The sequence below is a fragment of the Heliconius melpomene genome, chromosome 6, assembly GCF_056956725.1.
Source record: "Heliconius melpomene rosina isolate 202511_hmr_F chromosome 6, ASM5695672v1, whole genome shotgun sequence".
NCBI lineage: Eukaryota > Metazoa > Arthropoda > Insecta > Lepidoptera > Nymphalidae > Heliconius > Heliconius melpomene.
This window is the reverse complement of record NC_140394.1, coordinates 12,406,987-12,421,277: the sequence shown is the minus strand read 5'-3', so window position 1 is coordinate 12,421,277 and position 14,291 is coordinate 12,406,987. Positions and strand designations below refer to the sequence as shown.

Genomic DNA, 14,291 nt, shown 5'->3' with positions numbered 1-14,291 from the left:
CGAACCACCGCTTCTTTGAATGTATTTCTTTTTAGTCAGACTTTGTCTTGACTTGTAGTCACTTGGATGGTTTTCAAGAGGCGCTGATCCAAATCCCGCTAAGTTCGAATTAATATAACTTTTTTTAATAAATAAATTAAAAAATTAATTAAATCAGCTTCACGCTGTATCCCGCACATAGCAGTGTAGGCAGAGGAAAACTAGTGTAAATATTTCATTTCCTCGAGTGGGGATCGAACCCACAACCATCGCGATACAGTCACACCCTTGTGCCGCTGCGCCATGTCCACTTCAAAAATACTACAAACTCAAGGAAAATCCAGGTAAAATAATAAACCAGAACGTGTGAACGCGTATATTTCTCTTATGCTTATGTTTAACATGTCGGGACAGGCAGGAGTGCCATGCGAAGCGCGCGCCACATATAGCGCAAGAGTGAGCAGCGCCGCCGTGAACGCCTAGTATGTGACTGCGAAGTTTAGCGTGGTTCTGTGTGGAAAAATAACAAATATGTAATATAAATAAATACATCCTATATGTTACATGTAAGATAGTAGCTTCACGCTGTATATGTATGTATATATATCAGGGTAGGCAGAGGGAACATCTTATTAAGAGACTCCGTTCCCCACTTTACATGAAATGTAAGATATAAGGAACAAAAACTTTATCATATTAAAACTAAAATAAAATATTTTAGAAAATATATAAAATTTCGCAGGGCACCGCGCAGCAATAAGTCAGCCAGCGTATCAAAGTTTCGACGTAGCTTGATAAGAACGTATGGTTTAGTGGTCAGAGCGAGCCGACGGTAAGTGAGAGCCGCAGGTTGAAGTTCCACTATGTTCGAATTCTTAAGTTTCTTTGAATATTTTAGTATGCGTATATAGAATAGCACTTAAAACCATGTTAAAATCTTTAATGAGAACGGAAAGTCAGTGTAGATAGTGTGACTAAGTTTAAAGGTTCCCTTTGTGCGGGATACAGCGTGAAGCTAAAAAAGCTTATTAAAATGTAAGCTTTGATTTAACTTCTTTATATTTATGGTATGAAACACTTTGGTTCTAAAGACACCATAAGTATAAATAAATACATTTTATATAACTTTTTTAAACGAAACGAAGCGAGCGAGGGGACTCTTTCCCTCGATAAAAATAAATATAGCTCTTTAAAGAACAACGATGTAGATTTTCTATTAAGAGACTTATAAAGATCATACACATTTTTTCTTCATTATTATAAGAAATATAACATACTAACCGGAAATGGTTTCCCACAATGGTCGCACAAGTGTTGCACAGTGTCTTTTCTGTGCACCTGCTTGTGCAAATACACAGAATTCGACGTTTTGAATACCTTTAAATAAAATAACGTATATACTTTAAGTGTGTGTGTAATATAAATATTTATTGTGATTTTTTTAAACAAAATCATCCAATATTTTTTTATTCAATTCAATTTTTTAATGTACATTATCAAAACAAAACATAAAAAAAAAAAACAAAAAGACATAATCCATTTTGGCAATTTCAAATACAAAATTAATTTAAATCGATTTTATTCTCACAGACAACTAAGATATATACTTAATAAATAAAAATCGACATCCCCACTCACTTTATGGCATTCATCGCAACTGTACACATAATTCTTCAAATGTTCCCAATTTATATGATCCCGTAACCTGGATTTTGTTGGAAACCGTTTTCCACAGTCACTGCACATGAATCTGTGGACATATTATATTTATTATTTTAGCTTCACGCTGTATCCCGCACATAGCACTTTGTACTTACTTAAAATCATTCTCGGAAACATGCTTTTTACTTATTTTCATGTGTTGTTGATACGTTGCTATCGAGGAAAACGTTTTGTTACAGGGTTTGCACACTAAATCGCCTTTTGCCCTGAAATTCATAATAAAATATATATATATTACCAATACATATTATAAAATATACTATGTAAATAAAATTTAAATCTTATTGATTGTGTATGATGATTGTGACTGACTCGATTTACACGTAAAGAGTAAAAGAACAAAAAATACTAAGGCCCCTATCAAAAGGGGGCCTTAGAGTGCCATTTCACAAATTAGATTAACATGTTGACTGCCAACGCGGTCAGTGCTGACCAACAGCCTACTATCCCTTCCGACCAAGCAAAAATCACACTTCTATCCAAATTCAAAGCAAATGTTTTGACATGAATACAGGGGACATCGATTATTCTAAGTCGTTTTAATTTTTACAAAAACCAACTTAATTTGGAGTTATTAGTGGGCCACGTGGGTCCATGAATATGGCTTTTAGTTTGATAGCAGTGCCTTACGGTCTGTATGAATGAATCGATAATTCTCGAAAACCGCGGTCAGCATTGACTGACATGGCCTGAACGGGAAAATGCATATTTTTTTCTTGGCGTTGAATGTTAATTGCTACTTGAATAGTATGTAATATTTAAAACGCATCAAAAAGATTCACACAAAAATTGGTGTTTTATTAATATTGACTCCAAGAGGACTTAACTAGCATCATCACTGTAAATGGTATAATAGGCATGAATATCAAAATATATGACAAAAAGAAAACAATATAAGCCCCTCTATTAAGAAGGAGACTCGTATATAATATTATGTTAATGTAATATTTTAATTTCTTCGCTGTGGTAATAAGGTAAAGCGCGGCGTTGAATTCCGCCACTCAACACGCAATGCCTCCGGAGTTGTCTTAATAGACAACAGAGATAGAGAACAGAGTCTTACACTACATTTCCATGTTCCCTCTGCCTACAATGCCATATGCGGGATGAAGCCTGGACCTAAAAATATAGATATTATACTTACTTAGCGGCATGACTATGCAAATGCCGTAATAAATTCCCTCGCCAAAGGAATCGTTTATCGCATTGCGTACACGCAAACTGATGGCGAGATTTGTTGACAGTCGATCGTATTTCAAGGTGAGCTTTCTGTTTGTCAGTTGTCGTCAGATCTGGTAAGGTTTCTGTCAGTTTTCTGATGGACGAAATATATATATCTATATTTAATATTGTAAAGTTGGATAAGTTTGGTATAATGCTCTAATTTCAGAAACTACTGATTCGTATTGAAAGTCATTTTGTGTTGGATATTTTCTTTAAAATAATAATGTTATTATTAAATCACGAAAGTAATTCTGATAACAAAATAAATAATTTTCAAGCGTCACACTGGCGAAGCCGCAAGCACGTCGCTTTTGGTCGGTCGCATTTGTAAATAAATATATATCTTTTTTCCAGAATGGATTATACATAAATAAGGAATAAAATAAAAAATCCATATTTATATACAAAGTATTTTTTTTAACTTAAAAACCAAATAAAATTGTATGAAAAAAAACTAACAGTCATTGTACATAATGATGCCCCAATGGGAACGGAATGTCTTAACATTAGATTCCCAGGTTCCCGTTTCCAACCCTGGTATCTGCGCAATGTAGTGTAGAATTAAAAAACTAACCTTAATTTGAGTTGTATTTGATGTTTTGAACTGGTCCGGACATGTTTTTGTAAATTAGAAGTAGTTGTAAATGACAGTCTGTATAGGAAAAAATAAAAAAATATGAGTGACACATTGTATGACGCAACAAAACACGCAATATCTAAACAAACGGAGTGTCTTAACACTAGGTTCTCTCTGCGTACCCTACTACCAGAGCTAGGAAAAGTTTAATTGCAATTGACAATTACAAATTTGAAAAACGGAGTGCCTTAATAGTAGGTTCCCTCTGCGTACCCTGTTTATTAATTGCAATTAAAACTTTCTTCTTCTGCTTCTCACCTGCAAGGCGCACAGTATGGCTTTCTTTTTTCACCAGTTTCAATCCTATGCGTTTCTAAATGTTTCCTGAGCGAGGTCCGCCACTTGAACGTTTTACCGCAAAACTCACACGGAAAGATTTGCTCTTGAATACTGTAAATGGAAAAAATAATATAAAAATAAAATAGTTAAATCAAAATTAAATTAGTGACTGTAAACCAGTCACACTTTGTGCCCCTAAGCCACGACTAGCCTAGTTATAGTTAGTTTATTCAAGAAAAATCTTTATATTTGTATAGGTGGGTTAATAATCACTCCATTTTTTGTCTGAATTAGGGATAATGAATATTAAGTGAAAGATAGGTTAAATAAACTTGTTTCTTTAAAAATATCTTTCAGCTTCACGCTGTAACCCGCACACAGCAGGACAGCCAAAGATAACCTGGGAACGTTGTATTCGGACACTTCTGTTCCTCACCCTCGGCCGATTTCTGGGGGCACTGTGTGTTGAGTGGCGGAAATCAATGCCACCGTTCGCCTTCTCACTAGAGTGAAGAAATGAATAAATCTAATATGTCATTCCCTAGGGTTGGATTCAACCCAACCCAAACATGGAAACAACCATTACATTGTTCCAGTCACTTGTGCCACTGCGCCACAACGGCCTCTGTATCTCATTACCATTTACACTTTAAATTCTTACCTACCTTTACCTTTACTTTAAATTCTTACCTATTAGCATCTTCATCATTTTTATCTATATTAATATTTCCATTCTCTATTTTCTTATCAAAATCATAATTCACACCTGTCCTGAAACAAAAAAAGTAAAAGTTTAAATTTAAAATTTGAAATATAAATCATTAAATTGATTTAGTTTTATATAAACTAATTGAAAAAATAATAAAAACAGAATAAATAAAAATAGAAAATAATTTATTAATGTTTGAGGCCCTCGTGGTGCACAGACACAATGATACAACTGTAGATGCGATGGTTGTGGGTTCAATTTCCACATGGAGAATGAAATATATATTATTTTCCTTTCTCAACACACTTGCAACAACATAAAGTATGGCGCTGAGTTCCGCCAATCAAAACCCAACTCATTCAGAGTTCGGCAAAAGTCTTGAACACTAGTTTCCCAAGTTCCCACTGCCGACTTTGGTACAGCATGAAACTGAAAAAAAATTATACATATTAATAAAAAAATATATTTAGCACTCACGCAAAACAATGTACAATATTATAATGTTTCATAACAGCCCTCTTGTTGGCGAATCTTTCTGAACACACTGTACATTGATATCTTCTAATATGTTTATTTGTATGATAATTGTATGAAACTTCAGTAGAAAATGAACATTCACATATTAAACATTTATGTTTTGATGAATGCTGGAAACAAAAAAAAATTTTTTTTTATTCACAAGCTCAAATTCAAGGAAAGCTATATGCTTTAAGAAACTCCATTGCCCAAACATAGAATTATTTACAAGACATTATTTGAGTGGTCTGTGCCCATCCTAGAATAGGCATGTGCACACCATCAAAGTTTTATTAACAAAACATTAGTCTTAAAAAACCAATAATATTCTGAATTATGATGTATAAAAATATTGTAAAAATAATAAAATAAATAAATAAAAAATAAAAAAGGCTTTATTGTTTCTTGCATACATAATAAGTACACTTATGTGCAGGTGTTATATTTCTATTCTATGATATCTAATTTTTATTTTTAATTTTTATGACAAAATGTTAATGGTTCTAGTGTTACATTTAATATTAATTAATATGAGATAAATATCTACATGCATATATGTGTTTATTTATATAAAAATATTGTACTGGTATAAGAATTATTATATAATTATTGGGATAAAAGAGCAGCATTGAGCTCCATCACTTAAGGTTCAGTTGCCCAAATTTAGGAGGAAATCAAAGAATAGTCTCTTATTACTGGGTAAAGAGATTCCCTACTTGAATACAGCATGAAACTAAAAATACTTACTAATTCATGTTTCATTCTAACATGATCATTTAAATCATCAGCATTAGGAAAAGATATAATACACTTCTCACATCTAAACATTGCATTTATATAATCTTCTTTTGTCAACAAAACTCTTCTTTCTTGTTCAATTTCTTCTTTCTTTAATTCAACTTCTATATATTCTGATTCTTTTTGCCTTTGTTTAATGCCATTTTTCCTTTTTTTCTTCTTAATTTTAACTAAAGGTTCATCATCAGAGAGTTCTTTATCATCTAATGGTATATAATCATCCAATTCTTTTTTAATAAAATCTATTTTTATTTCGTAATTATTGGTAAAAGAATCTAATGTGGATAAATTATATAATTGTTTTAAATGCAGTCTTGGTTCTGGTTCAATGTATTTAAAATTCTGAAAGAAAAAAATATTATTTTTTATTCTACCTCATGAAATTATACAGTTGACATCTGAGAACATAGTATTGATGATACTTTTTTATTATGGACAAGGCAACTGTGTACAGGTCACCTGATGGTGGTTGCCACTGACCATGCCCCAGTGTAATAGCCAAGGAGCTACAGGCGTGTTGCCAATCTTTTTGAGGTAGTAGCCACATTGTATCAACCCAGAGATACAGCCACAAGTAGGCTATTTCATAGTTGTATGGCATGCAGGAGGAAGTACCTACAGAAACACACAGTGGTGGAGTGGTTGTGCAGTTAGAAAATTCAGTGGCAGGAATCAAGATGAACAGCACAGTTGCATAGGGGACATCTATAGACAAAGTCAAAGTGAGCCGTCTTTTACAGATTATTGGGCATTATAGAAATTCTTAATAATTAATATATCTTAGCCCATACAAAAACTCACCTCTAGTTCATATTCATGAAAGCTCCTATAAGAGGTAATTATTTGTTGCTTAAACTTAGAAAATTTTTTGAGCAGTGCAGCACATTCGTAGCATAATAATAAAATAGTGTTTGTATGTGAAACCTGTAATAATTATTATTTAGCCTATTATTATTATTATTTTGCCTATTATTTTTATAAATATATGAATTTATTAAGGAAAGGTATTTTCGCGTTTTAAGTCAGACAGCCCCTATATTATATTGTCATTTTTTTCATAAAAGGAAATCGATTAATAGCATAAATTTACAAGTTTCATACCGGTATTTCACTTAAAATTAGCGAAAAACACTTTATATCATATTCATATTCTATATTAATCATTTTACGGCCGTAATTAAGGCAGCCACAACATAATTTGTCTGTTAAAGAATCCATTTTATGATATATAAATAATGTAAATACAAATGTTATCGATTATTTTTCATATATTTGAATGTTTTGTTTGGGTCAATGGACGCTACCCATATGTCATAGACAGATTATAAATGTCATTTTGAAACGCTTAGTTTCTGCTGCTTAATTAAATTTTATAATACAAATAATAATTACTTATTATTGGAATTGAAATATTATTACGCTTATGATAAATATTTACATATATTTTATTTTCATTTTTTTTATATGAAAATTTTTATACTTACATGGTGTTATATAAAATAAATATAAATTCATTCATCGTACTAATGAACAAATCGTAATAATGGAGTATTTGTATGTTTTGCCTCTTAGGACGCTATTTTTTTTTTTAATTATTAAACAAAACATAATTCTTACAAACAAAGCTATCAGATTACAATTCAATGGCAAGAATAAAATGAAACTACCTCGTAAATATCAACAAATTTACAATTAGCTTTTTATTTAAATAGAGTAAACAGAGAAAACCTAATGTTAAGACTCTCCGAGCTCTCATTGTGTTTACAGTCAGATATTGTTCCACTGCACCACGATGGGCTTAAAAAAGAAAAAAAACTATACATTTTAATTTAAAAGTATAATTAATAGGCACAATATAAAGAATTAAATCGCTTCATCAATATATGTAATTTTAATATGTTAAATTATGAATATAACAGTTACCAAGATTGCCCTATTAAATATTCCCTTATATAAGAACTAGTTTTGCCCTGCGGCTTTGCCTGCGTTGTCAGATGGAAAACTCTCGAGTAATTTACCTACCATATATGTATATAGTCTTGATAAATGGACTATCAAACACAAAGATATTATTTTAATTCGACCCAGTGGTCCCTGAGATTGACGCAATAAAATTCTACTGCTTTATAATATTAGTATACCAAGATATAAGTACATTTGTTTCTACGTAGTAGGTATTTAGGTACAACATAAGTATTTGAAACAAAGATTTAATTGACGAGACGCCGTTGCGGCTTAGCATTCATACGATCTGGAATTTTAATACATTTTTTAGCTTTACGCTGTATCCCATGCATAGCGAGGTTCGCAGAGGGAACCTAGGAATCAAGTGTAGAGCCACTTCCGTTCGCCACTTTTCAACGAATTCCAGAAGCATTACGTGTTGAGTGGTGGAACCCAACGCCGCGGTGTGCCTCGTTAAGAGAGCGAGGCAATGAAAATATTTTACTCCACAGAATCAAATCCACAACCGTCGCGTTTACAATCGCACGATTGTGCCATGACGGTATTTTTAATAATAAATTAAAGTCTTCATTACCGCAGAATTTCCTATGGGCTCTTATATTACGCCTTCAGGCAAAAATATATGTACCTACATGGTGTTTATTAATATAATGTACAATTATTTAAAATAATAATATATTTCTTTTTATTATATTTTAGGAAAAATCAATGCGTAATCAAGTGATAAGTCACTCTGTTCTTTGCGCGATGGTTGTGTCTGCCCTTGTGGGTTCCATTCTCATTAGTAGAGTACAGTTAGAACGGAATGTACTTTATAATAAATAAATTTCTTAAATTTTGCAACGTAGTTCTGTAATTATTTTAGAAAGTGAAGAACAAAATATCTTGATACCAGGGATAGAAATATAACTGCCTTCCTTGTTATAAGCGACATATATCTACCATGAATTTAATATTTTTTTAAATTGAAACTAGATACCGATGAACCGACGAACGATTAAGATTTAAATATACCGCAATATTTTAGCGAAAACTATTCCATAGTCTTAACATTACAAAAGAGTTATTACATTACACATTAAGGAAAGAAACTTATTAAGAAAACGTATAAACATTTTAATGTAGTAATTTTTATGATTTCTTAATATGAACTATTCAACAGTTATGGATTTTTAAAAAATGTGATTAGTTAGCTTACTATTCTGTTGAAGATTACTATAACGATATTAATAATGTGTTGAATTAAATTCTGTTGAAACTGATAAATATTAGCACTTGTCAGCAAAACTTCGATGATAAGGTGGTAGCTTTCTGTAGGGCTGATCTACTTGAATTTGACTATTCAAAAGTGCTTGTAATAGTAGATAATTAATAATAATAAATAATTATTAAATATATGTTATATGGATAAAATGTCTCTCTATATACGGATAAAATATTACAACAAAATTGTTGCTAAAATAAAACATCCTATACCTACATACTTTTATTTTAACTATATAAATGTGTCAGTCATATTTTTTTACATTAATAAAATTATTGAACCGATAACAACATGGAAGTATCAAATGAAGGTATAATCGTACTATCTTACTAATATTTTAAATGTGAAAGTTTGTGAGGATGGATATTTCTTCCACTTTCACGTTAAAACTACTGAACGGATTTAGATGAAATTTTACAGTAATATAGCTAAGCATAATAGAGGCTACAATCTATGTAAAGATTATGTAAAAAATAACTATAATATAACAATAAGCTTAAGTGAGCGAAGCCGCCCGAACAATCGCTAGTTATTAATAAAAATGATTTTAAAAAAATGCTAGCTATGGTCCTGAGTTTGATTAAAGCCTTTAATTTTGCTCGGTGAATTTTACAGAAGGGGCAGTATACACGACATTCGTAGAAACATATAAAATAATATCTTTCATAATGGGCGTCGGCATGATCTATCCAAATCCTAAGACAGAGAAACGAAAAATTGTATGTGTATGTAAGTATAGTATTTGCTTTTACTTACCTGTGACTTTGTCCCTGTGCTTTTTCTTAAGCATACATAGCATAATTAGGGGTCCTTACCTTTTAAGGGCAAAAGGAACCCTTATAAGATCACTTTGTTGTACGTCCGTCTGTCTGTCAAGTTCTGTGTCTGTCTGTTTATCTCAGGAACGCTTAGATACATATATCGAATTGAAATTCATACCATATACTCAGATCTTCGGTCCTATGATTGCCAGACAAAATCGTATTTCTACAAATACGTAAAAAAAGATATGGTCGTTTATATCGCAAAAACGGGTAGGCAAAGAGAACCTAGTGTTAAGACACTCCGTTCCTCACTTTCTACCGAATTCTAGCGGAACTTATGCGCGGAAGAAATTAAAATATAAATTGAAATAAATATTTAATTTTCTCGAATGGGGATCGAACCCACAACCAATCGTGTACAGTCACACTTGGTGCGCCAAGCACTTGCGCCACGACTAGCCCCCTTTTTTATGTTTTAGTATTAATGCTAATAAGCATTGGGCCGATATCTATGATGATCTTAAACGACATGTTCAACTGTTTGGCAATGCGCGACTACGTCAATGTGATCAGACACAGTACAGTGGTCGGGCCTTTTCTTGGAGGATTTTTTAAGGTATAAAAAATATAGATAATAGGTATTATAAATACTTTTTAAATGAAACTATTTTAACCGCATTAACCGCGTATATTTAAGATTATACATTTTTGGAAACCCGACGTTTCGAACATTTTGCAGCAGTGGTCACCTAGTCCGTGGTCACACGCGGTGGTAGACTGAGATGGCATTCGTCTGTCAGTTGACATAATTATTATATCAAAAATTATATGATATAATAATGAATTCCCAATTTTTTAAATTTGGCAACGCTCAACGCACCGTCTTTTTGCAGATACTCATTCAATTTTACAAACGCAAACCAGCCAAAGAGATTGTTGACGAAATCAACCGCGACTACGCGTCATACAACGATATGACTGTCACATACAAAAAGATGATCAATGCTAGTATAGAAAACAACTTGTTTTACAGCGAGAAGTGTTGGGCAATAACAGTAGTAACGTGTGTGTCGGCATTCCCCATAATGGCAGTGCTGTCGAACTTGCACAGCACCTTATTTGCAGCGGAACCGAAAAGATATATGGTCCATGATATAATTCTACCATATGCAGAACCCGAAAAGAGATTTGAATCGCCCATATTCGAGATTATGTTCGCTTACATGCTATACGCCAGTGTCCTATATATAATAAATTTCATAGGGTACGATGGTTTCTTCGGTCTATGTATAAACCATGCGTGTCTCAAAATGGAGATTTATTGTAGGAGTTTCGAAGACGCGTTGAGGGAGGATAACGAGAGCTGTGTGCATTTGAAGATAGTTAATATAATTGTGGAACAAAATAAGTTGAAGCGGTTAGTTTATTTTTTTAGCTTCACGCTGTATCCTGCATATAGCAGAGTAAGCAAAGGGAACCAGGGAACCTAGAGCTAAGACTTAACATTAATACTACAATTCCTGTTTTTCGGTGAATTCTTGAGGCATTGTGTGTTGAGTGGCGGAACTCTACGCTGCGCTTTACAACAGTACCAGAGACATGGAAAATATTAAATATTTTATACTAGGTATTCTCTGCCTACCCTGCTGTGTGCGTGATACAGCGTGAAGCTGATTTAATTTTTTAATTTTAATTATTATTTCTTTGCAACAGCTTTGTCGATCTCATACAAGACACATTCAACATCTGGCTCGGTCTGATATTAGTGGCCACTATGATACAGATAGGTACTTGCATGTACCTTATATCTGAGGTAAGGTATATATATATAAGTTACTTAGGGGAATTGTGCTCAAGATGGCATACTATGATAAGATGACACACTACCAATATTGATGAAACTATTAGCGCTAAGTGCGATCTTGTTACGTTTTAGAGAGTGTCTGTAGATGCAGCTAGTGCTTAAATTCAGTATGGCTGAAAGTGAATGCAGATGGGCAAGTAATTCATGTTTTCGTTATTTTCAATTGCAACAAATTTTTCTTTCGCTTTTGCTTGATGGTGAAAAGACATGTAAGATAAAGATTTTCTATTTGAACTAATTATAAATGTAAAATAGGAATATTATATGACACAACTAACGCTAAAAGCGCATCCTAACCTATAAACTTTTGTCACAACGGTTAAAATTAAATTCATATATCTATTGGGTAAGATGACATACAAAACGTGAGTATAAGATGGCATACTATCTTACCCTTATAAATAGAATCGATGTATTTTTTTTGCTATACCTACAAAATGCCTGGCAATTACAAACGAATATATATTGGTCACAAGAAGACATGGATAAGGCTGCTAGAGCAAGTTCATTCAATAGCCGCAAGTGACGGAGCTTATTTCTCTTTTGGAAAAGGAAGTGACTGATAACGGGAATCCAACCTCATAAAATTTGCAACATGTATGAATCTGGCCTTAATACTGTTTAAAAGCCCCCCAGCAAAGAAGAAACAATTTATTTGTGAACTATGCTCGACAAATAAGGATGGCGTTTTTATGCCACATACTAAGTATGTCATTTTACCCTTTAGATATGTCGTCTTACACTGGTCGACCTAAGTGCGATTTTTGTTTGTTTTAATAATGTTTGCAAGATGATTGTTCTGAAACTAAAATAATTTCGTTGATTATGAAATATATAATAGTATACGCAATATGCTGTTCTCAGATGACTTTATTTATTTGAAATATTTGTCTTCAAACAAAAAGTATGTCATCTTAAGCACAATTCCCCTACTGCGGGACGACGCGCGACGGTCTCAACATAATTACTTAATTATTTTCATTTCAGGGATACGCTTTAGACTTGAGATATTTAATTTTCATAATAGGCACCGTTGTACATATTTATCTGCCATGTCGATACGCAGCGAAACTAAAGCATATGGTACGTTTATATACGAGTATATCTTTTTAGTATTCCGTACCCCAAAATGAAAAAAATGGTATAACCTATCGTATAGCTGCATGTGTAGGATACATCCTAATGCTGATTTTAACAAAAATACTTTAATATTAACATTTCAGTCAATGGAAACGGCGACACTGATATACAGCGGTGGATGGGAAAGACTATCATCTATTAGAATACGCAAAATGGTTTTATTTATGATTGCTAGAGCACAGGTATTTTACAGAATAACTAACTTTTTAGGCCGGTCGTAGCGCAGCGGCACAGCGTGCGTCTGTAAACGCAACGGGTGGTGATTTCGATTCTCATTAAAGATGATTTTTTTTGTATTTTCATTCTCTCGCAAAAGGCAAAAGTAAGGCGTTGAGTTGGCGCCCTCAACACGCAATCACTTCAGAATTCGGCGGAAAAGGGGGAGCAGTGTCTTTACACTAGGTTACCTCTGCCTATCCTGTTGCGTGCGGAATACAGCATGAAGCTGATTTGTACTATGTCGTTACATTTACTCTACGTTTATCTCAAAATATAAAACGCAAATGTAAACTCATGTGGAGCCGGGACAGGCTGCTAGTATAGTAATAGCTTTCTTAAACACGCTTTTACAGTTACAATCGCATAAAAATATCCATAAAAATTAAAAACCATATTTGAATCATGGTATTTTGTTATATTTGTAGATACCAATTGAAATAACCGCCTTCAATCTGATGATATTTGATATGGACCTGTTCGTTACCGTGAGTTTTATGTTTATTAATTCAAAACCACTATTATGACTGCCATATTAAATGGAATATTGAGGCCGTCGTGGCGCGTCGTGGGTTCCATTCCCACTCGGGGTGATGAAATAATTCATATTTTCATTTCTTCGTAACGAGTTAACGAAGAAAAGTGCGGCGTTAAAAACCGCCTCTCGTAACAGGAAAGTCGGTGGAAGTGGGCAACGGAAGTGTTTTAATGTGAGTGCGAGAATAAGTCGAGGGAACAGTGGGTAAAGAGGGAAGCTAAAAAAAAACAATATAATAATTTAACACTCTGTCAACGGTGCCTTTACTTGTTCCTTATAGGTATAATATACAGACACAGTGGATAAAAATAATTTTGTTTATTAATATCATATTTTGTATTTCAGATTCTAAATTCTTCATACTCCATGTTCACATTACTACGATCATAGAAAGATAATGATAGCAATACAAAAAACAAATATTTAGAAAATTTTCGCGCAAATAAAGATGAAATAATATATTTTTGTGTTTCATTTATATACCTATTTAATTCTTAAAATACTTATAAATATAGCAGGCTACACTGTACCAAGAATCTTGTATTAACTTTACGGTGAATTCCGCACATAGTAGGGGAGGCAAAGGGAACCTGGAAATCTTTCACTGTGTTCCCATTAAGATACTTGCCTACTTTGCGCTGAATCTTGTGGCATTGCATTTTGAATTCCATAACTC

General features: G+C 33.0%; 2 protein-coding genes across 2 annotated transcripts; one reads left to right on the top strand and one right to left on the bottom strand.

Moving 5' to 3' along the window:
* Positions 1 to 300: 300 nt before the first annotated feature.
* LOC146538571 (uncharacterized) lies at positions 301 to 7,169 on the bottom strand. Its single transcript, XM_085187069.1, has 12 exons — positions 6,966 to 7,169; positions 6,666 to 6,788; positions 5,814 to 6,206; positions 5,028 to 5,197; positions 4,532 to 4,612; positions 3,821 to 3,952; positions 3,500 to 3,577; positions 2,846 to 3,016; positions 1,797 to 1,907; positions 1,618 to 1,729; positions 1,261 to 1,356; positions 301 to 489 (listed from the first exon to the last, which is right to left on the bottom strand). The coding sequence occupies exons 1-12, from the start codon at positions 7,080 to 7,082 to the stop codon at positions 301 to 303; spliced, it is 1,773 nt and encodes a 590-aa protein (XP_085043195.1). The 5' UTR covers positions 7,083 to 7,169.
* Positions 7,170 to 9,331: 2,162 nt separating this feature from the next.
* Positions 9,332 to 14,144, top strand: LOC146538570 (odorant receptor 4-like). Its single transcript, XM_085186803.1, has 9 exons — positions 9,332 to 9,403; positions 9,709 to 9,822; positions 10,337 to 10,473; positions 10,751 to 11,274; positions 11,571 to 11,670; positions 12,709 to 12,804; positions 12,945 to 13,043; positions 13,506 to 13,565; positions 13,961 to 14,144. The coding sequence occupies exons 1-9, from the start codon at positions 9,385 to 9,387 to the stop codon at positions 14,003 to 14,005; spliced, it is 1,194 nt and encodes a 397-aa protein (XP_085042929.1). The 5' UTR covers positions 9,332 to 9,384; the 3' UTR covers positions 14,006 to 14,144.
* Positions 14,145 to 14,291: the final 147 nt, after the last annotated feature.

Bases quoted from the DNA above. Each gene is read 5' to 3' on its own strand.
- LOC146538571 (XM_085187069.1), bottom strand. From the start codon at position 7,082: ATGGATTCTTTAACAGACAAATTATGTTGTGGCTGCCTTAATTACGGC. The intron at 5,198-5,813 runs GTAAGTATTTTT...TTTTGTTTCCAG, and splicing joins TTAGAATGAAACATGAATTA to CATTCATCAAAACATAAATG. The intron at 490-1,260 runs GTTAGTATGTTA...TTTTCCACACAG, and splicing joins ATTGTGGGAAACCATTTCCG to AACCACGCTAAACTTCGCAG.
- LOC146538570 (XM_085186803.1), top strand. The intron at 10,474-10,750 runs GTATAAAAAATA...GTCTTTTTGCAG, and splicing joins TTCTTGGAGGATTTTTTAAG to ATACTCATTCAATTTTACAA. The intron at 12,805-12,944 runs GTACGTTTATAT...TTAACATTTCAG, and splicing joins CAGCGAAACTAAAGCATATG to TCAATGGAAACGGCGACACT.